At 42.9% G+C, this 20,911-nt stretch overlaps 1 protein-coding gene across 4 annotated transcripts in view; it reads right to left on the bottom strand.

The window, feature by feature from the left end:
* The window catches only part of LOC132831037 (formin-like protein 1), a 273,471-nt gene that overhangs the window by 96,036 nt on the left and 156,524 nt on the right, over window positions 1–20,911 (bottom strand). For 2 of the 4 annotated variants that reach the window (XM_060849081.1, XM_060849082.1), the window contains exons 6-7: window positions 8,615–8,668; window positions 7,972–8,115 (exon numbers count right to left, since the gene is read on the bottom strand). In XM_060849081.1, the coding sequence (XP_060705064.1) occupies window positions 7,972–8,115; window positions 8,615–8,668 (198 nt within the window). The remainder of the gene's footprint in view (window positions 1–7,971; window positions 8,116–8,614; window positions 8,669–20,911) is intronic. The other 2 variants (XM_060849083.1, XM_060849084.1) reach the window with 1 other exon arrangement.

The following is a 20,911-nucleotide window of genomic DNA, read 5'->3' as shown; positions in this document are numbered from 1 at the left end:
AGTATAGATAAAGAATTAAAAAAAAAATCACAGAGCTATGAAACAACATTGTTCATAGCTGGGCTCAAACCAGCCTGAGTCTGTGGGGCACATGGACCATCTGCAAAGCAGGTGATTGACTAGTGGCCAAGAAGGGGTTGGTCTCTGAATCACGCCTGAAGGCATCTAAGGACAGGCAGCTGGTGCACTGAGCTATTCATTTCTGAGACTACGGCAATTGGCAAGTTTTGTGGTTTTGAGGGATCTCTTATTCGGCTGTAGAGTAAGGACACACAGACACGCACATTGACTCGCACTTGCAAAAGTGCACCATTTAGCCATCCCATCTCTGTACCTAGATTTGTAAAACAGTACAAGCATCAGCACACAGGTGGTGGTAGTTGGTTGTGGGGGTGGGTCAGTGGATTGAACAGTGTGTCATGCAGCAGATCTGTGTGGACTGAACAATGCGTTACAAATGGACTGAACAGGAGAGCTGAATGGGTGAGCAATGTATCAGACAGGGAGCCGATCAGGACAATGTCATCACTTAGAGGGAACCTCCATGGTTTTGGAATGTGAAACAATGCTGCTCTCTGGTTAGCTTTTCATTTTTTCTTCATGTACCCACCGAGAGAAGACGCATCCCCAAGAAGCATGAAAACAATAAAGAGAGAGGTTAATATTAACACATTCAGTTATACAACTGCCAAAGCTCATGAATCACTCTCATTGAACAAGACCTGAGCACACTGATTAATAAGCCTGTGTATAGGACTGACTTGTTCTGTGGAATGATTTGTCTTCCCTGAACTTGTGTCTCAAGGTTATTTTTTCCCCTCGGCTGTTTCGAATATATCTGCTGGGCTTCCTATTTAATGTTCATCCAGGCTCCAGCCTCTGAAGGGACTTCCGCTGGATCAACAATGAAAACGTAGCCTTCCATCAGAGAATGGGGGGGGCGATTAACGAATTACTTAGTGCAAGCTGTGCTTTTGGCATTCCAGATGCCACACTCATGTCAGTGCGATCCAGGTACCTGCAGCCAGTCAAAGGGTTACTGGCTGCCCCATGACATGCTTGTTTGTGGATAGTGGATTTGGATTGTGAGTGCAATGGGAGCAGTGGTCTAAGATGGCAGTAATAGCAGGAACAGTAGTTTCATGTCTCCCAACTTAGTTACACTTATGGCTGAAAATAGGTGGCTCTGGCAAGCAATAGGCCTCATACCTTGGTATCTCTAGTGGGCTCTTGAGGTACAGTCCCTACCTCTGATCCAGGATCATAGAACACGGTGGCACAGTGGTTAGCACTGCTGCCTCACAGCCCCTGAGACCCGGGTTCAATTCCCGACTCAGGCGACTGACTGTGTGGAGTTTGCACGTTCTCCCCGTGTCTGCGTGGGTTTCCTCCGGGTGCTCCGGTTTCCTCCCACAGTCCAAAGATGTGCGGGTCAGGTGAATTGGCCATGCTAAATTGCCCGTAGTGTTAGGTTAGGGGTATGGGTGGGTTGCGCTTCGGCGGGTCAGTGTGGACTTGTTGGGCCGAAGGGCCTGTTTCCACACTGTAAGTAATCTAATCTAATCTAATCTAGAACCAAAAGTAATCTAATCTAAACACCTACAGAATGGACGAAGGCCATTCAGTCCATTGAGTCTGGACAAACCCTCCGAAGAGCATCACCCAGACCCACCACTCCTTACCCTATCTCTGTGTTTCCCATAGCCAATCCATCCTAACCTGCACATCTTTGGATTGAGGGAGTAACCAGAGCACCTGGAGGAAACCCACACAGACACAGGGAGAATGTGCAAACTCCACACAGACTGTCAGCCGAAGCTGGAATCGAACCCAGGTGCCTAATGTTGTGAGACAGCAGTGCTAACCACAGAGTCACTGTGCCACTCAGGTCAAGTCCCATTTTCTTGCACAGTTTGATTAAAATAACTGCAGTGATATGAAGGCAGCCTTTTTTTTAACATTCAGCTAACTATCGTGTTAGTCGCCTCAATATCAAAGTAGGCCATGGTGGCAAAAGTCAAATTTGACAAAAAAATTGCTATTCAGTTATTTTGATTCACAACTCAGGCTGAAGATAACTTCAAGGCAAAAGTGCCTATTTATTATCATCAGATACTTGCAATCACACAATACGCCTATCTGCATTATTTAATGTTGGACCTCTCATTGTGCAGCCAAGCAGGGAGGATTGTACTGTCACTGCATCAAGTGAATAATGACTGAAAACAGAGAGGTTCAGAGTGATAAATTGATGATTGGAAAGCACTGAAGGTAGGACTGAGGAAAACAACATATCTGAGTCTGTAATTCAAGAGGATATAGAGTCATAGAGATGTACAGCACGAAAACAGACCCTTTGGTCCAGCCCACCCATGCCGACCAGATATTGCAAGCCAATCTAGTCCCACCTGCCAGCACCTAGCCCATATCCCTCCAAACCCATCTTATTCATATACCCATCCAGATGCCTCTTAAATATTGCAATTGTACCAGCTTCCACCAGTTCCTCTGGCAGCTCATTCCATACACGTACCACCCTCTGCATGAAAAAGTTGCCCCTTAGGTCTATTTTGTATCTTTGCCCTCTCACCCTAAACCTATGCCCTCTAGTTCTGGACTCCCCCACACTAGGGAACAGACTTTGTCTATTTATTCTACCCATGCCCCTCATGATTTTATAAACCTCGATAAGGTCACCCGTCAGCCTCTGACGCTCCAAGGAAAACAGCCCCAGCCTGTTCAGCCTCTCCCTATAGCTCAAATCCTCCAACCCTGGCAACATCCTTGTATATATTTTCTGAACCTCTCAAGTGTCACAATATCTTTCTGCTGGGAAGGAGACCAGAATTGCATGCAATATTCCAACAGTGGTCTAACCAATGTCCTGTACAGCTGCAACATAACCTCCCAACTCCTGTACTCAATAATCTGACCAATAAAGGAAAGCGTACCAAATGCCTTCTTCACTATCCTATTTACCTGCGACTCTACTTTCAAGGAGCTATGAACCGGCACTGCAAGGTCTTTTTGTTCAGCAACACTCCCTAGGACCTTACCATTAAATGTATAAGTCCTGCTAAGATTTGCTCTCCCAAAATGCAGCATCTCACATTTATCTAAATTAAACTCCATCTGCCACTTCTCAGCCCATTGGCCCATCTGGTCCAGATCTTGTGTAATCTGAGGTAACCTTCTTTGCTGTCCACTTACACCTCCAATTTTGGTGTCATCTGCAAACTTACTAACTATATCTCCTATGTTCATATCCAAATCATTTATATAAATGACAAAAAGTAGTGGGCCCAGCACCGATCCTTGTGGTACTCCACTGGTCACAGGCCTCCAGTCAGAAAAACAACCCTCCACCACCACCCTCTGTCTTCTACGTTTGAGCCAGTTCTGAATCCAAATGGCCTGTTCTCTCTGTATTCCATGAGATCTAACCTTGCTAATCAGTCTCCCATGGGGAGCATTGTCAAATGCCTTACTGAAGTCCATATAGATCACATCTACCGCTCTGCCCTCATCAATCCTCTTTGTTACTTCTTCAAAAAAACTCAATCAAGTTTGTGAGACATGATTTCCCATGCACAAAGCCATGGTGACTATCCCTAATCAGTCCTTGCCTTTCCAAATACATGTACATCCTGTCCCTCAGGATTCCTTCCAACAACTTGCCCACCACCGACGTCAGGCTCACTGGTCTATAGTTCCCTGGCTTGTCCTTACCACCCTTCTTAAACAGTGACACCACGTTAGCCAACCTCCAATCTTCTGGCACCTCACCTGCAACTATCTATGATACAAATATCTCAGCAAGGGGCCCAGTAATCACTTCTCTAGCTTCCCACAGAGTTCTAGGGTACTTCTGATCAGCTCCTGGAGATTTATCCAGTTTTATGCATTTCAAGACATCCAGCACTTCCTCCTCTGCATTGTGAACATTTTTCAACATCTTTCATGTCCTTTTCCACAGGAAACACTGATGCAAAATACTTGTTTAGTATCTCCCCCATCTCCAGCAGCTGATCTTTGAGGGGCTGTATTCTCTCCCTAGTTACCCTTCTGTCCTTAATGTATTTGTAAATACCCTTTGGATTCTCCTTAACTATCTCATGTCCCCTTTTTGCCCTCCTGTTTTCCCTCTTACATATATTTCTATTGCCTTTATACCCTTCTAAGGATTCACTTGATCTATCCTGTCTATACTTGACATATGTTTCCTTCTTTTTCTTAACCAAACTGTCAATTTCTCTGGTCATCCAGCATTCCCTACACCTACCAGCTTTTCCTTTCACCCTGACAAGAATATACTTTCTCTGGATTCTCTTTATCTCATTACTGAAGGCTTCCCATTTTCCAACTATCCATTTACCTGCGAACATCTGCCACCAATCAGCTTTTGAAAGTTTTTGCCTAATACCGTCAAAATTAACCTTCCTCCAATTTAGAACTTCAACTTTTAGATCTGGTCCATCCTTTTCCATCACTAATTTAAAACGAATAGAATTATGGTCGCTGGCCCCAAAGTGCTCCCTCACTGACACCTCAGTCATCTGCCCTGCCTTATTTCCCAAGACGAGGTCAAGTTTTGCACCTTCTCTGTTAGGGACATCCACATACTGAATAAGAAAATTTTCTTGTACACACTTAATAAATTCCTCTCCATCTAAACCTTAACACCACAGCAGTCCCAGTCTATGTTTGGAAAGTTAAAACCCCCTTCCATAACTACCCTATTATTCTTACAGGTATGACCGCCCTTTCAGTATTGATACAGCCTCTTTAGCCATATCCTCTTTGGAGGAACACTCCCAGCCTCTGGGACTTGTAACGCACCTATTGTATCTGCAGATGTGATGTGTTAAGTTGTAACAATGTTAGCATTGATTCCATAGCTGAGGTTTCCTTTCTCTTCCAGAACTGAAGGGTATAACTGTCTTGGTTGCCTCAGCAAATTGTCCCCATCTCTTGTCATTGCTTCAGCAAACCTCCTGGGGAAATGAAACAAATGGCTGAGGGTATGTTGTGACATCAGGACATTTGTATCAAAATTCTGGATCCAGATGATGATGGTCTTCTAATATGGAAATGGAGAGAGGGAGGTTTGACTTTGTGGCTATGTAAATCAGGTGATAGAAAATCAGGCCCATGTTTCGGCCCTTTGAAGTTAATACCAATAAAAATAAAAATGAATAGAGGCACAATATGGTCTTGTGATTAACTGATGCCCGCTTTTGCACAAAGTGCAAACTGTCTTCATTGAATCTTCTCCTTATTCTTCAAACAACTTTAATCTTCAGATCTTGGCCCTGGTAAGTTTGGAAGAAGAATATCCATTGAAGGGCAAATTACAGCCCTGGTCCTCAAAGTGGCCAGTCCCTTTGGAGACTTCCGAGTGATATCTGACATGTCAGACTGGTTTGGAAAACCGGATGGTGCAGTGAGTTGCCACAGAATCCTGTAACTTCCCATACCCAAATTTAATTTTAAATTGGGTGTGGTGACTGGCAGGTCAGGAAGGAGGCCTCCACTGGCAGTAACAGTAACCAGGGGATGAGCTGGATGCAGCCACCCCAGACTGGGGTCTTCGGAGAGCAAAGAGCAGGCCCTGGGCTGATGCCCCGTGTCCAGACTCACACGCTAGGCTTAGACTTGGGGTCTGAGGCTACGCTTGGGCACCTGAAGGAGAAGACGTGGCACAGCACAGGGCGGTGTTCTCTCAGTGTGGCAGTCTTGTCCTGGTATGGTGGTCTCTCATCCTGTCCCAGTGTGGTGGTCTCTCAGTATGACATTCTTGTCCTGGTGTGGTGGTGTCTCGAAACAGTGGTCTCTCAGTGTGGCTGTCTATCCTGATGTGGTGGTCTTTCCGTGTGGCAGTCTTGTCTTGGCGTAGTGGTCTCTCACTGTGGCAGTCTTGTCCCAGTCTGGCGGTCTCTCACTGTGGCGGTCCTGTCCCAGTGTGGTGGTCTCTCAGTATAATAGTCTGGTCCTGGTGTGCTGGTCTCTCAGGATGGCGGTCTTGTTCCCGTGTGGTCGCCTCTTACTGTGGTGATCTTGTCCTGGTGTAGTGGTTTGTCAGTTGGCGGTCTTGTCCCGGTGTGGTGGTCTCTCGCTGTGGCAGTCTCGTTCCTGTGTGGTGGTCTCTCAATATGGTGATTTGGTCCTGGTTTGGTGGTCTCTCAATGTGACAGTCTTGTCTGGTGTGATGGTGTCTCGGTGTGATGGTCTCTCAGTGTGGCGGTCTTGTCCCAGTGTGGTTTTGTCTGGGGGTGATGGTGTCCCAGTGTCGTAGTCTCTGAATGTGATGGTCTTCTCCCGGGGTGGTGGTCTCTTGGTGTGGCGTTCTTGTCCCAGGGCAATGGTGCCTTGGTGTGGTGGTCTCTCAGTGCAACAGTCTTGTCCCGGTGTGGTGGTCTCTCGGTGTGATGATCTCTCAGTGTGACAGTCTTGTCCCGGTGTGGTGATCTCTCGGTGTGACAGTCTTGTCCCGGTGTGGTGATCTCTCGGTGTGGTGATCTCTCAGTGTGACAGTCTTGTCCCAGTGTGGTGATCTCTCGGTGTGGTGATCTCTCAGTGTGACAGTCTTGTCCCGGTGTGGTGATCTCTCAGTGTGACAGTCTTGTCCCAGTGTGGTGATCTCTCGGTGTGACAGTCTTGTCCCAGTGTGGTGATCTCTCGGTGTGGCAGTCTTGTCCCGGTGTGGTTGTGTCTCAGTGAGGTGGTCTCTCGGTGTGGCAGTCTTGTCCCGGTGTGGTTGTGTCTCAGTGTGATGATCTCTCGGTGTGACAGTCTTGTCCCAGTGTGGTGATCTCTCAGTATGGCAGTCTTGTCCCGGTGTGGTGGTCTCTCGGTGTGGCAGTCTTGTCCCAGTGTGGTGGTCTTGTTCTGGTGTGATGGTGTCTCAGTGTGGTGATCTCTCAGTGTGGCGGTCTTGTCCCGGTGTGATGGTCTTCTCTGTCTTGGTTTCCAGTTGTTCCAGTAGCCTGGCAGGCTGTCTCATCCAAGCGTGGCGGTCTTGTTCTGGAACGCTGGTCTCATTCTGGCTGCATCTTCAGAGTATTCAATCATTCCTTTGTCTTAATTTTACTTTTTTGTTATTATTATGTATGACTTCCGTCATTGGTGTAGGCACTCTGGTGGGGGGACTTATAAAACATTTCACTATATTACTCATGCAAAAGTACATGAGGCAATAAAATTCTATTTCTATTCCATTCTATTCTAATATGATCCAAATCAACGCGACTACAATCTCTTTCCTGCTCTCACTTTGATTTCGGTAAAGCTCAGTGAGGAATGAGTTCAGCTCGCCTTAAACAATTTTCTGCGCATTGTGTACCGATAGCACCGAAGTGCTCCATGCTGCTACTAACCTGATGGCCTCACTCAGACACTGCACAGGAGGCTGAACAGCGTGGGCCCCAAGTGGACAACAAATGTCACACTGGCCCAATCCTAAAAAAATAGCTTTAACCTATCATTGTAGCAAAGATTATAGACAGCTTTGGCTCTGCAGATATCACTGTGTTCTTAAGTTCAGTACTACAGTCGTAATTATTCACCTTTGCACTCTGATGGGTGTGCGAGTCACTCTACAAGTTTGTTATCGAAAATATATAGGTGGAAATTGCAATCACCTTGTCCTCCCAAACTCATGCCATCATTTCACAGTCTGTTACAAAGTTATGGACTAGACACAGGAGACCAGATTGTAACTTCACATCTGCCAGATTCATGGGCTTGAATTTATAAAACCACCCCAAAACTTTCAGAATAGGATAGAATAAGCTTGACTTACAAAACATTGCTGTTAACAAAGTAGCTCCAGTAGTTGGCAATTGAGCTTGCTTTTGTTATAAATCATCCTGTCACACTACAAATTGGCTTTAAATGTTTCGAGTCAAACCAAACAACGGTACAGTGGTGATGATTTAGCCACTTTGATACAAGATCCCTGTCCCATCTCACCTGACAGTGAGATGACGACTACTAGCTCTTGAAGATCCATGGGTAGGTGAAGAGTTGCCTCTACTGAGGTCTTCTACCGATCTGTCTAAAGGTTTGCTCTTTTCAGAAGCAATTCCTCCATTGTCTGTGTTCTCCATGTCGTGCCTGAGAAATGAAGAAAAGTAAAACAGGACAAACATTTGGTTAGGCCAGAAAACACAAAACCTTCGCTGTTGTCCTGAGGCTAACATTCCAGCTCCCCGAGAATGAGATGCCCAAGACTGCTCTAAAGAACAAACTGGATAAATAGTAACTCTTTCAGCTCAAATAACTCATGGGTGCATTTGATTTCCATTACAATGGTGAGCAAAAAAGGTTTATATTTAGCTTCCTTCATTTACATATACACCAACATTCTGCTCACAGTTGTAACCAGCATAAAAGACATCAGATATTTTCCTCTTAAAACACAAATTTTACTTCATTTTGCAAGTATGCTAAATTAGAAATGGCTATAGGTGTACTGCATTTATCAACTATATGTTTTTAAAAGCAGAATTTAATTTTTTTAAAGAAGTATTAATGCAGAGACGTCTATAGAGAAAAGAATGTTGAAAGAGTTAGTATTTTGAGAGCCCACCCGCTGAGCGTTAGTCAAAAGTACCTTTCAACATAACTCAAACTCCTCACAAAATTCCATGCAGTTTCTTTAAATGATCTGAAAAACAAGACGGGATTAGGTTGTTGAAATGTCAGTACACGGTTCACCAAGCTGAGCTTTTGTAGATAGACTGAGCTAGGCTAAAGAAATGCTTTTATTATGGACAGCAGGCAAGACACTAACTGTACAGACCACCGTCAACTCAAGCACACCTGCTAGCAGATAGGATTAGTTTCGAATGGCATCATGGCCAGCAAGGAAGTGATAGGCTGAAGGGCCTCATCCTGTGCTGTTCTATGTTCTTTCTCCCATTTGCATCCCCACCCACCCGAAACTCACCTGCAAACCAACTCAGTGTTAGCTATTTCAGCACCTGTGTGGTCTGGCTTGTTTAATGGGGTGGGACGAATTGGTGGGTGAAGTCAGCCCATAAAATAGTGCTCAATCCCAATTTTCATCCAATATCCACATTTGAACACTTACATCAGCTGGCATTAAATAAGAGGAACACTGGCTAACTTGTAGCCCAAGGAATCGAGGTTCGTGGATTGCAAAACATTATTCAATCTGAGTCAATTCACCACACATCATGTCACTATTAACCATTGATGTAGATGCTGCATGTATAGTTTTACTTAGAATCATCAGTACCGTGTCTATCCTGTAACAACAGGCTTTCAAAAATACACAATTATGTGAAGAGAGACGCTATTAAATAGTCCTCCATTATAAAAGCAAACCTCTCTGCAGTACATATCACTGGATTTAGGAAATCACCTTCCTTTATCTCTGATGCATTGTTTTCTTCTTATGCTAAAATATAACTTATTTCAGAAAAATTGTTTATGCAAAATATGACCAACAAACAGATTCTGAGTTTGGGCTTGAATGCACCAATGTTGTCCCAGGCCAATCACACATGACTCAGTTGCAGATTGTTACAGTGCACCATATACCAATGCAATGCCTAATAAGGGCTATTAAAAAGCCATAGACCATAAGAATGATGTCCAATTGGTTTATTAAGGGCAGCAGAGCCCAGAGATTGAATGAGTGACCTTCAGCTTGCTGCCAGTTTGTGTTGCTGTGCATAATATATTCCAACACTATTTTTAATTTGTTTTCTTATAGCTAACTAGCAAAGGTGTCAGGCTGGCTGGTTGGAGTGTAACAATGTAGTTGATGTATGTTAGAAGTAAAAGACTTCATGTGGCTTTACGATATTCTGGTTATTTAGTGTCTCATTATTTTTTTGCTAGCAGATAAAATATTTAGTATATAATCTTAATGTTTGCTCAATGTGCATGACACAGTCGTTTGCACTGAAAAATAACAATGCTTAATAACTCCCAGTCACTGAGTGTTCAGCAAGCTTGGCATGTTGCATGGCACTTTCCGAATCTCTAAAATAAATAGATGCGGCTCTCTGATATTAATAGCACATTGCAATGGCTCCTCCACTCATGTAGCACACTCTTAGACGTCACTCACACTTGCAAGTGTCAGAATTATTGTCAACAATCGCAATCCAAATTTCTGCCCTTGCCATTCAAAAACAGATGCTAATTCAACTGCAAATATGACTTTCCTCATTTAAGTGTGTTAGTTACTCATATAGTCATACCACAGACAGTAATTCCTGTCCAATTAGAGTTTTTATTTTACATATAAAAGGATTTTCTTTTAGGAAAACCAGAAAAAGAAAATGAATACTTGGAAATGTGTGCACTGGTCATATTGGTACCCCATTTGAGTTGTACAAGATAAGTTAAGGCAAATGAAATTCAGCATGTCCGTGAGAATTCTTACCAATTTTTATAGATGCAACATATAAAGCACTTTACCCCGATGCATCACAGCTTCGTTTGGGAAATGGTCTGCTCAGGACCGTCAGAAACAGAGTTGGGAACACAGCCCAATCCATCATACAAGCTAACCTTCTGTCCATTGACTGAATCTATACTACCCACTGCCTCAGGAAGGCAGCCAACATAACCAAAGATCCTCTCAACCCGGTTGTAATTTCTTCCAAATTCCTCAATTGTGCAGAAAATACAAAAACTTAAACACACTGACCAACAGATTCAAGTACAGCTTCTTCGCCACTGTTGTTTGACTTCTGAATTGAGCTCTCAGGTTTTAAATTAAATATTGATCTTGCTCTTTGTGCGCCTTCTTTGCAGCCATAACATGCATTCCTTGTTCTGTTCTATCACCCTAATGCACTTTATGATATGATCTGCTTGTACTCTATGCAAAACAAACTTTTCACTGTATCTAGGTATATGTGACAATAATAAATCAAATCAAATCAAGCTACAATAGAATCCATCATTTTCTAGTTTTACTGTTTCTTCCTTTTTGGAAATTCTAAGGTCCATTTTCGTGCAGCGTTTTTCTACTACTACATGTGAGGAACATTTCCCGAGAGGCAACCATTTTCATAGTTTAATTAGGGGTCACTATATTGGGAGTTTCTGATTTCCCCAACTGAGGAACGCTTGTACTTATGAATGCCACTCTATACATGGTTTTCCTTTTTAAAGACCCAACAATTCTGCATTTCCTGTACTGCCTTGCATTGGCCTGCATTGAGTTCTGACTTGTGCACAAATTAATTTGTGAATGGACTCCAGAATCGTACCCATTTGCAACCGAGGATCTGCCTAAACCTGACTGGTAATGGTAACCCATCAGAATGGTTCTTATCCTGCGCTGAGTTAGCGGATTGCAGGTGTAATGCTGTTGGTGTACATCAAGTGGGTCCACAAGTCTTTGCTGACAGTGCACATTTCTCCAATGTTAATGTTACACTGTCCTGGACCACTTCGTAGCAACATGATAAGCCCTGTCAGGCAACATGAAGGCAAGTAAACAAAAGCTTGGTCAAAGAGGAAACTTTTAAGGAGAGTATTAGTAACAACATTTTATATTAATACAGCACATTTGACATAGTAATATATCCCAAAGTGCTTCACAGAAACATCAAACATACAAATCACTACAGACATAAGGAGATATTAGGTCGAATTACCAAAGCTATGTCAGGGGTAAGTTTTAATGAGTAAAATGAGGTTTGGAGGCATTGAGAAGGAATTTCAGAGCTGGGAGCTAAACAACTGAACACATGGCTGTCAATGATTCAGTGATTAAAATGACAAATGCTCAAGTGGCCAGAATTATTGAGCACAGATATTTTAGAGAGTTGTGTGGATGGAAGCAATGGCAGAGCGAGGAGAGGATGAAATTTGTAAACAATGATGAAAATTTCAGAATCAAACATTTGTTGACCCAACAGACACCAAAGCCATCGAACGCACTGGTGAGGGGTGAATAGTTCCTGGTATGAGCTAGGACATGAGCAGCTGAGATTTAGAAGACCTCAAGTGTACAAAGAATAGAACATGGAGATTAACTAGGAATGTACTACATCAGTCACGTCCAGAGAGAATAGAGGTATGACTGAGAGCTTTTTCAGCAATAGCTGAACTGAGGCAGAGACAGAGTAGGGAAATGTGACACCATTGGAAACAGGCAGTCTTCATGATGGCACAGCTACGTGATCAGAACATCATCTCAGGGTCAAACGTGACACCATCGTTGCAAACAACCTGGTTCAGCCTCAGAAGGTTGCCAGTGAGAGTAATACAGTCAGTGGCTAGCAAGCAGAACATGCAGTGGGAACCAAAGGAAGTGGTTTCAGTCTTCCCAAAATTTAAAGAAAGATGAGAAATGTGCGAGGATACTTGAGGGACACCAGAGGTAATAGTAATCAAATGGATGGGAAGCTATGATACTCTGACTACAACAAAGTTTGAAACATTGATGAAGTAATTTTTGGACAGCAAACAACAGGTAAGAACAGCACCCAGTGATTGACATTGCAACCAGGTGGATGTTGGTAGTGAGACATTGGAATACGACGATGTGATTAAACACGGTAGATAGACTGAGAAAGACATAGGGGGATTGTGTCATGAAGAGGGAAGGACCATTTCTGATTGTTATCCAGGAAAGTGCATGCATGCAGAGATTGGGCAAAGACGGAAACAGATTGACACCTTCTCATTGTTAGCCTTGTTCATGAAGAACAGAATGAGATACGAGTGCAGCTACATCCTAGCCTGAGCAAGAGTGGAAGAAAAGAGTGTTGGAAGGGAGAGATAAGGTGAGACTTTTATGAAGGTTGATAAATGATCAATTCAGCAAACTTGGTGACTTGGCAGACACATCATTTACATTTCACTATGTTTTAATTCTAGGCAGTCAGTAGGCAGATGAGGGGGCCAGTAGGCGAGAACAACTGCCTCGATTCATTGGGATTCTGGCCCTGTTGCTTTTATGTAAGTCAGGCCTCAATCCCTCATTCCTTGCAATCATAATGCATGCCCTCTATACCCCAACAAATCCCACATACTCCCTTATATCACTCATGCCCTGTCACACTACGATGCCCTTTCCATGACTCCTCATATCACTCATACCCCATCTTGTTACCATATTCCCTCCACGCCCATTCATATTCTCCTTTCCACCCATACCCGCTTTCTGTTCCTCACATATTGTCATTGCCAATCACATGGTCAGACTTCAGGCTGTCTTTGAACAATCAAATCAAACTGCCAGTCAAACACACTGCATCGTGATAAAACACTCCCATTCATAAAAGCTATTCAGAAAAATATTAAATCCACACAATTGGTCAATAGTTTATAAAAACAAACATTTATTCATTAAAAATATATTATTTTAATGACGTCTGAAAACTATCAATTAAAATGGGGGCACAGACTCTTGCTCAGATAAGTGGCTCTGGAGCATTTTAAACTTAGTCAAGAATTCATAAAAGGTTAAGGAGCAACAACAAATGCTATGAGATGTCTACATTTAAACTGAATGCTCAGGTAGCTTTTTTCTCTAAGCCACACACAGATATCCTGTCAATCAAAGTATTTCAAGAACAGATGGCTGATTCTTTTTCTCTTAAGTGAAAGCTGTGGAAAGGTTTTATTTTTAATTTGAAAGAGCATAAAAATTACTTCAGATTGATCACACCATATATCCCAAGCAGTGTTTTCTTCAGTTCTGAATGTACAATCACATTTTTGAAATGGAAATTGTCATCTAAGCCATCTCAACACTTGAATAATACTGATCAACGTAATGGTCAGTACAGATTTGTAGGCAGAAATGCTTTAACTAGTCACTGCAGAAAGAACACTTCTAACTTACAAATACAGCTCCTAAATATTAAAACTCTTAAACAAAAACAGAAATTGTTGGAAAAAAAATAAAATCACAGCAGATCTGGAAGCGTCTGTGGAGAAAATGTGTTCAGAAGACAGGTCACTGGACCCAGAATGTTAACTCTGCTTTCTCTTCACAGATACTGCCAGACCTGCTGTGTTTTTCCAGCAATTTCTGTTTTTGTTTCTGATTTTCAGCATCCACAGTTCTTTGGGTCTTATTAAAATTCTTACTTGTGCATTTCAAAGCATGTTAAATTAAAGAATTTCAGGAGTGGGTGATTTTCTCTTTCTGTTCTGCATTAGGGATTCAAGTGTAGAGCACACATCCTCAGAGAGGCTGGGAACCATGTGTATTGATAAAAGGGCTCCAACTACACTGCAATTGCAAGGCTGGGGTTTAAACATCTCAGCAAGGGTGGACCAATTGTCTACCTACACCCATATCCTGAAAGGGTGAAAATTTGCTAGAAATATGAATGAGAATGTGAATGCCAAACTTAGTATCTACTTACCAGTTTTTAAAGAGCTCAGCAAAAATTTGGACCAATGTCCACAAAACCTAGAAAATAGTGCACCTTAAAAGCACTGGAGTGTGTTAATATAACATGTAAACTGAGTGCTCGAGTGTACCATTAACTGTGGTAATATTGGTAACATAGCTCAAAGTTAGTTCCAGTCTGTCTGAGTTATTGATCTCAGCTGGGTAGCCTCTATGATACTGGATGGGTAAGCAAAGGATAGAACACTCATTGTCCAGCCTCATTAACCTCTTCTTTATCTAAGAAGATATAAAAGTAAGAGACTAGGAGATAAGTATGATATATAAATACACCCATGCTATAGAATAACAGAGAAATGTAGGCTAAGTTATAAGTAGGTTTGCAAATCAAAAATCCACTAAAAATGAATCTAAGATTCTGGCTAATAATAGAAATACATATCATGTGCAGAGTACACATGATGATGAACCTGCAAGAACACTAGTTATGCCACAACTTGAATACAGAGTACAGTTTTATGTACCTCATTAGAGAAATTCAAGTTATAGAAAAGTTTTAATGCAACTTCCCAAGGGTGAAACAGGGAAGGAAATAAGTAGACTATAGCTATTTTGGGAAGTTTTCTAGGTTGTTTCACCACATCAGAGAAGAGAGAAGATGGAGCAGAGCTCTAAATTTTCTATGCTATTAAGCCATCCAATTCAATTAATATTCTGACAAGCCTTAGATTTCCAGAAGCCATTTGATAGGGTGTCATATCAAAGATAACTTCAGAAAACAAAAGTTCGTGATGTATGTGGTGACATATTTACATGGAGAGATGATTGCCAAGCTAACAGGTAAAAGAGTAGGCATTAGAATAAATTAGAGTAGATTAGATTCACTCCAGTGTGGAAATAGGCCCTTCGACCCAACAAGTCCACATCGACCCTCCAAAGAGTAACCCACCCAGACGCATTCCCCTACATTTACCCCTGCCTAATGCACCTAACACTATGGGCAATTTAGCATGGCCAATTCACCTGACCTGCACATCCTTTGGACTGTGGGAAGAAACCGAAGCATCTGGAGGAAACCCACGCAGACACAGGGAGAATATGCAAACTCCACACAGACAGTCAGAGAGTGAGTCTTAGAGACGTACAGCATGGAAACAGACCCTTCAGTCCAACCCATCCATGCTGACCAGATATCCCAACCCAAACTAGTTCCACCTGCCAGCACCTGGCCCGTATCTCTCCAAACCCTTCCAACTCATATACCCATCCAAATGCCTTTTAAATGTTGCAATTGTACCAGCCTCCACCACTTCCTCTGGCAGCTCATTCCATACACGTACCACCCTCTGCATAAAAATGTTGTCCCTTAGGTCTCTTTTATATCTTTCCCCTCTCACCCTAAACCTATGCCCTCTAGTTCTGGACTCCCCCACCCCAGGGAAAAGACTTGGTCTATTTATCCTATCCATGCCCCTCATGATTTTGTAAACCTCTATAAGGTCACCCCTCAGCCTCTGATGCTCCAGGGAAAACAGCCCCAGCCTCTCCCATCTCTCCCTATAGCTCAAATTCTCCAACCCTGGCAACATTCTTGTATACCTTTTCTGAACCCTTTCAAGTGTCACATCTTTCCGACAGGAAGGAGACCAGAATTGCACACAATATTCCAACAGTGACCTCACCAATGTCCTGTACAGCCACAACATGACTTCCCCACTCCTGTACTCAATACTCTGACCGTATTACTCTGACTAGTCACCCGAGATTGGAATCAAACCCAGGTCTCTGGTGCTGTGTGGCAGCAGGGCTAACCACTGAGTCACCGTGCAGCCCTAAATGGTTGGTAAGATGTAATGAGTAGTGTGCCACAGGGATCAGTGCTGGGGATTCAATGTTTTACAATTTATATAAAGCATTTGAATTGACGGACTGAAGGTATCATTGCTAAATTTGCTTGTACTCAAAATAGTTATGAAAGCACGTTATGTACATGGCATAAGTAGGCTATTAATTTGAAATGGAGAGGTTAATTGAGGGGCAAATATCTGCCAATTTGAGAACAGAATGGGAAAAACATGAAATTGCTCATTTTGTCAGGAAGAACGGAAGCATTTGATGTAAATCATGAGAGACTGCAGAGTGCTGGTATGCAGAGGGATCTGAAAATGTGTTGCTGGTAAACCGCAGCAGGTCAGGCACCATCCAAAGAGCAGGAGATTCGATGTTTCGGGCATGAGCCCTTCTTCAGGCTCATGCCCGAAACGTCAAATCTCCTGCTCCTTGGATGCTGCCTGACCTGCTGCGCTTTTCCAGCAACACATTTTCAGCTCCGATCTCCAGCATCTGCAGACCTCACTTTCTCCTGCAGAGGGATCTGGATGTGTTTGTGCATGAATTGCAGAAGGTTACTATGCAGGCACAGTGAGTAATTAGGAAAGATAACAGAATTCATTGTTTATTGTGAGGGGAACCGAATACAGAAGTAGAGAGATGAAGCTTCTATTCTACAGGATCTTAGGATGAGCTGCCATTGGGAGCATGGTGTATTGGTCTCCTTATTTATGGAAGAATCTAAATGTGTTGGAAACAACTTATTGGAAGATTTGCTGGACAAAGGATTACAATAGGTGTGTTGCCTTGGTAAGAAAGGTTGAACAGTTTAGGCTTGTATCCCTGGAATATGCAAGCGTAATAAGTCACCTATTGAAAGATATAACATTCTGAAGAGTCTTGACAGGGTGCATTTAGAAAGGATGCTTCTGATTGTGGGAGAATCTAGATTGATGGGTCACTGTTTAAAAATAAATTAAGACAAAAATAATGAGAATGTTTTTCCTAACAGAGCATTGTGAATCTTTGGAAAACTCTATCTCAAACACAATAGAATCTTTGAATGTTTTAAGATAGCGGGGACAGATTTTAAGGCAGATTTTTGCTAAGCAAAGGGATGAGAGGTTGTCATGGGTAGATGGAAATGTGAATAATCAAATCAACCATGATCTTATTGAATGGTGAAGCAGTCTCATGTGTTCATATGCACTCTTAATTTCAGAATTGCTATATCCTTGAGAGCTGACTGGTGAATAAGAATTGAAGACACGTAATACTGGTCCAGGTATAGGGTCAACCCCCAATACACCTGTCTACTTTTCTGTTCAACAATTTAAATTGTTCAGCACTAGCTCCTCTTGGAAAGTGATCATTTTAGAAAAGATCATCAGTGGGGCAGCATGGTGGCTCAGTGGTTAGCACTGTGGCCTCGCAGCACCAGGGATCCAGGTTCAAAACCAGCCTCGGGCGACTGTCTGTGTAGAGTTTGCACATTCTTCCATAAACATCCTCTGGGTGCTCCAGTTTCCCTCCACAATCCAAAAACGTACAGGGTGAATTGGCCATGCTAAATTGCCCATAGTGTTAGGTGCATTAGTTTAGAGGATAGGGGAATGGGTCTGGGTGGGTGACTCTTCAGATGGTCAGCGTGGACTTGTTGGGCCAAATGGCCTGTTTCTATACTGTAAGGAATCTAATAATTGCCTGATCTCTTAGGCTTTACAAGTTGCATAACAAGGAATAACATGTGATAGAAATGCAGACATGTACGAGAGCGAAATGAGAAGTAACCAGTTCAAATAGGATCAGATCTTCCTTCTCAAAGAGAGATTCAGATACAAGCATAGTTACAGGAACAATTGTTAACTATGACTATCATCCTTGAACCTTAAACGCTCACTGATCTTAGAAGATTTTCCTTCCTGTTTAGTTTTTTTCACTAATAAGGCTTGCCTGCAATAATCAATGTAGTATAACGTAGCTCCTAACTGACCACCACCTTCTGAATCTCTTCACAGCCTCAGGATTCTCAGTCAGTTGACCAGCATTGAGCATTGGGTGAGTGCCAATCTTCCCCAAATCAATACAGCAAAAGGCCAAAGCCTGGCTTTGGCCACCGCAAGGAACTCCAATCCCTTGGCAGCAATGCCAATCTTATCCCTGGCTATTGTGCCAGGCTAAAACAGAATATTTACAGCCTGGGGTAATGTCTGATTTGGAAATTAATTTGTCTACATCCTGACTGTGAAAGACTGCTCACATCCACCTCTGTGGAATTGTCCATTTCATCTCCTTGTCTCAGCCCAGCAGCTGAGGAAAGTCTCAGCCAACCTTTGCTACCCTGAGCCTGAATGCTGTCCCGTCCAGCACTCATGTATCCCAAGGTGATCTGTGGGTAACATGGAACAGAAACAGCTCTTGGACTTGAAGGGCACTGCCAAACCAGCGTGTACAGGCATCCTTGTAACTGACAAAATGAAGCAACCCTGGTCCATTTTTGTTTGGTAAGATTGAGAAATATTTCACAGCCATTTTCAAGAGTATAATGGCCAAAACAATATTTATCCTCATATGAAGCCCACTTACTTTTAGGTGTCCTATCACTTTAAGATTCAGGCGCTTGCTGCAATTTCTCATGGGCACCATGGCTAATGTTCAGTTGAAGGTCAAAGCTATACTGCAACTGGATGCTAGTTAATCAAATAACTTAGCCTGCAGTACGATGAACATCAGCTTATGGTGCAGTCAGCTTGTTTCGCCTTGACAGTCAATCATTCACAACCACAGTTTGCTGGAAGCGCAAAATTGAAGCTATAATAAAAAAAACTTGTGGAACTCTCAGCTTAGTATATATCATAGAATCACAATAGGCCATTCAGCCCATCGGGTCCACATTGACCCTTCGAAGAGCATTGCACCCTATCCCCACAACTCTGCATTCCCTATGGCTAATCAATCTAGCCTACACATCCCTAGACATGATGGACAAATTAGCTTTGCTATTACTGGGAGATGTGCAAACTCCACACAGTTGCACGAGGAGGGAATTGAACCCAGGTCCCTGGTGCTGTGAGGCAGCATTTGAGAGACTTCACAGCTCTGTAATGCACCACGGACTCTGTCTTTACAGGAGAAGAAAAGAAGGCATCTGAAGATTAGTTAAACATCAAGCAGCAAAGGGAGGGAAAAAGTTTACACAATCATGATCATTTCTGAAAAGCTATTCGGAAAATTACTGGCAGACAAAATGACAGACAAAGACTCTTGGAGCTGACAGCCTGTATCTCAGGCTAGTAAAAGAGGTAGCTGCAAAGATACTGGAGCTATTGGTTATAATCTTCCCAAAATTTCCTTTTTAGAAATATTGGAAGACCTGTGATACCGAGTGAAGAGTGCGACAGTTCATTACCGTGTAAGATAATACTTGGCAACCCTGCTGTAAACCTGACAGGTAGCCTTCACCTGAACTGTACATACTCTGGTGGAACTACGGATCAAATTGGTTATCAGGGTGATGAACCACCGATAGCATCATCTCACCTCCCCACCCTACCACATTGGTATATCAGGACTGAATTGCAAACAAGTAGTGGAACAGTGGATCACCAGGCAAGTGATAGAGGAGGAGGGTTAACAGTGTAACCAGAACATTTCCTGAGAACTGTCTGATGTATGGTTTTGGTGATATCACTTCGAAGGAAAACCAATGATTTACAAGGAGAGGTTGGATAGGCTGGGACTTTTTTCACTGAAGAGTAGGGAGGTTGTGGGGTGACCTTATATAGGTTTATAAAAATCACAAGGGATATAGATAAGGGGAATGGCAGGTGTATTTTCCCTTGGGTGGGGGGTTTCAAGACTAGAGGGTATATTTTTAGGGTGAGAGGAGAAAGATTGATAAAAGACATGAGGGCAATTTTTTTACACAGTGAGTGGTTCATATGTGGAATGACCTTCCAGAGGAAGTTGTGGACATGGGTAAATTTACAATGGTTAAATGCCATTGAGATAAGATCATGAATACAAAATGTTTGGAGGGATATGGGCCAAGCACAGGTAAGTGGGACTAGTTTAGTTTGGAATTATGGTTGGCATGGACTGGATGAATCGAAGGGTCTGTTTCCCATGCTATATGACGCTATGATTATGACTAGATTCCCTACAGTGTGGAAACAGGCCCTTCAGCCCAACAAGTCCACACCGACCATCCAAAGAGAAACCCACCCAGACCCATTTCCCTCTGACTAAAGCATCTAATACTATGCTCAATTTAGCATGGCCAATTCAACTGACCTGCACATATTTGGACTGTGGGAGGAAACCAGAGCATCCAGAGAAACTCACACAGACACGGGGAGAATGTGCAAACTCCACACAGACAGTCACCCTAGGCTGGAATCGAATCTGGGTCCCTGGCGCTGTGAGGCAGCAGTGCTAACCACTGAGCCCCATTTCAATGTTGAGGTCACAACTCTGATTCAAATAGAGGCCTCTTGATCTCACTGCTAGAGTACAACCCCTAGACATTCCATCATCACTTTAAATGTTCATTTGAACAGACAGACGGGAGATCAGTGTCACATCTACTCTGAGAACAACGGCTCATGAATGTGTCAGCCTTGATTTCAAAAGTAGGATCTGCACCTACAGGCCTGTAGCCTAGGGACGAAAGTGTTTCTACCTCAGCAAAACTGAGCATTCAACGCAAACAAAACTCCGTGT

This window comes from Hemiscyllium ocellatum, chromosome 32 (assembly GCF_020745735.1).
Source record: "Hemiscyllium ocellatum isolate sHemOce1 chromosome 32, sHemOce1.pat.X.cur, whole genome shotgun sequence".
NCBI lineage: Eukaryota > Metazoa > Chordata > Chondrichthyes > Orectolobiformes > Hemiscylliidae > Hemiscyllium > Hemiscyllium ocellatum.
This window is presented reverse-complemented; position numbering and strand designations above follow the sequence as displayed.